We start from the raw sequence: 2,277 nt of genomic DNA, 5'->3' as shown, positions 1-2,277 counted from the left end.
AGTCATTAATTTTGTCCATGATTCTTTTGATCTTGAGCTTGTGTTTCATCTTCGAATGCATTTGTTGAATCTTGATCATGGTTTCTTCAATAAGGGCATCCGGGTTTGATTTCCTAGCAGCTGTATCGTTTTTCTTCATGGACTTGTCTTCCAGCTCTGCTTTTGCTAGTTTAATGTCAGATTTATTTTCCTGCAGCTCCTGTAGTGTCTTGCCAAACATTTGTCTGTTTTGATCATCATATCTAGTTGCAGTGGCTTGGCTGGACTCTTGGAAGCTCAAAGGGTAAAACACCTCCCGTAGGATTTGCTCATAATGGGTTTTCGTGAGACAAATCGATTCTGCATGTGCTTCTTTCAGTTTCATATGCTGTTCAAGCATGTTGGCTGTTTTCTTGATAATATCTTCCTGCGAATGTGTGGTTAACTTCCTTGCATGGCTTTGTGTGGTACTACACTCAAACTCAAATACATATGGTTTGTTCTTGAGCATCCACAACGCTCGGAGGAATACCCCTATGGGCTCATCTTTACAGGATTCCAACACGTCCATATTCTCTCCATTGGGGTGGAGCAGCAGCAGGACGTGCTTCCTTTGTTCAATAGTTTTCATGATTCCTGCAATCTTGTTGTCAACCTTCATTGCATGAATATTTTTGTCTATTTCATCAAACAGCGTGTATTTTTCTGAGTAAATAGAGACTTCCATTTTGTCAGAATGCAGATCCTCAAGGAGGCCGAATTGATCATCCTGTTTTTCTGGATTGGATTCGGTGGGCCGCAGCACACGCAGGATGTAGTAGAGAATATCCTCGGTTCGTAGCAACTCAGAATAATTGTGCACTGCTGGGATGTCGACCAAGACACTGCGCCTGCGTGTGTAACCTTTTCCCCACATAGCCGAAGCTTCCTTTGCAACAGCGAGGGCTTCTTTCTTATCTGGTGCCACAATGGCGATGGATGGTATTAATTTCTCCTTTGAAGTGTCTCGTCGCGCGACATCCTCTATCATCCATTTCGCTAGCTGCACCCTAATGTTGTCTTCTGGTGTACTAGACTGCAATAACGCCCATCTTGAATCGGCCATTGTCGTTACCTCCACGCCTTGATCGTCATCGTCTTCTTCACTGTCTTCGTAAGCAACAGATGTTGTGGCCGCATGGGCTGATGATGACAATGTGACCCCCTTTGCTGGCATCTCAGCGGCATACCTGTACCATCCGCAAAGGTTAGACTAGAGCCAGCACAATGGGATGGACGAAAAAAACAACTTTCTCAGATCCAATCCAACAATCAACTAAGAGCAACTCTAGCATAGTCATTATATTGGGCCGACATCAAGCTCGCCGTAGAGGCTGCTGGGAAGATGAACGCCAGGAGGGAGCACCGGATTTGGGACCACGTGCCCATCCCTGGGGCCGTCACCAATGATGGCGTTGAGCCGGAGTTGGACAAGGCCGATCTGGCCGTTACCACACCATTGAGTCACACAATGCCTACGCGGCACATTGCCGGCATGGGCTAAGACCGCCTTGGCCAGTTTCAGCGAGATTAAGGTGGGCAATACCGCATTCCATGCGGACACATCCCACCCCTGCAAGTCCCGCCGCCGCTGCAAATAGTATAATTTTACTTTTAATTTTCTATATATAACAAGATGTAGTGCGACTCATTTTGCCCCCCCCCCCCACCCTTTTTTGTATGAAATCATGTTTAGTTCCACTTCTATGAATTATTTGATTACCTGGCAAAAGTTATGCGTGATGTGCGTGGGTGTGTGTGGAATTGGGAAGAAAGAGACAATGACATACAAGTCCCACGCGTAGGGAGCATTTGGTGGTTGTATTTTGCTGATTCGGAACTTACGGTTTACCTCGGAAGTCTCCAATATATTATGCAATGTTCTCAATGTGCCTTGGAAAGGGTGCAACACATGGGATAATCCACTTCTAAGCCCATGATCATGTGCACCCGCGTTGAATAAAAACATAAAAAAAATACTAGAAAGTTAAAAAAATCCATTTTTTGCATGGTGGATAATATGATGCTTGAGGTCCGCTTCAATTTTTATATCATTTGGATGTCTGAGCAACTGTTATCAAAAAAAGATAAATTTGGGTCTATAAATTTTTTATTGTTCATGCACTATTTTGGCTCGACTTGTCTTTTCTGTTGAGTTACTCAGATGTCCAAATGATCTGAAAATTGGAGCTGACCTCACTCAACAAAGTTTCTACCATGCAAAAAAAAGGAAGTTTATGAATATTTTTGTCTTTTTTT

General features: G+C 43.8%; 1 protein-coding gene across 1 annotated transcript in view; it reads right to left on the bottom strand.

The window, feature by feature from the left end:
* Positions 1 to 2,277, bottom strand: part of LOC119289735 (disease resistance protein PIK6-NP-like) — an 11,959-nt gene that overhangs the window by 4,067 nt on the left and 5,615 nt on the right. Inside the window, exon 2 of the mRNA XM_037568977.1 lies at positions 335 to 1,208. Within this exon, the coding sequence (XP_037424874.1) occupies positions 335 to 1,208 (874 nt within the window). The remainder of the gene's footprint in view (positions 1 to 334; positions 1,209 to 2,277) is intronic.

This window comes from Triticum dicoccoides, chromosome 4A (genome assembly GCF_002162155.2).
Source record: "Triticum dicoccoides isolate Atlit2015 ecotype Zavitan chromosome 4A, WEW_v2.0, whole genome shotgun sequence".
NCBI classification, from domain to species: Eukaryota; Viridiplantae; Streptophyta; class Magnoliopsida; order Poales; family Poaceae; genus Triticum; species Triticum dicoccoides.
This window is presented reverse-complemented; position numbering and strand designations above follow the sequence as displayed.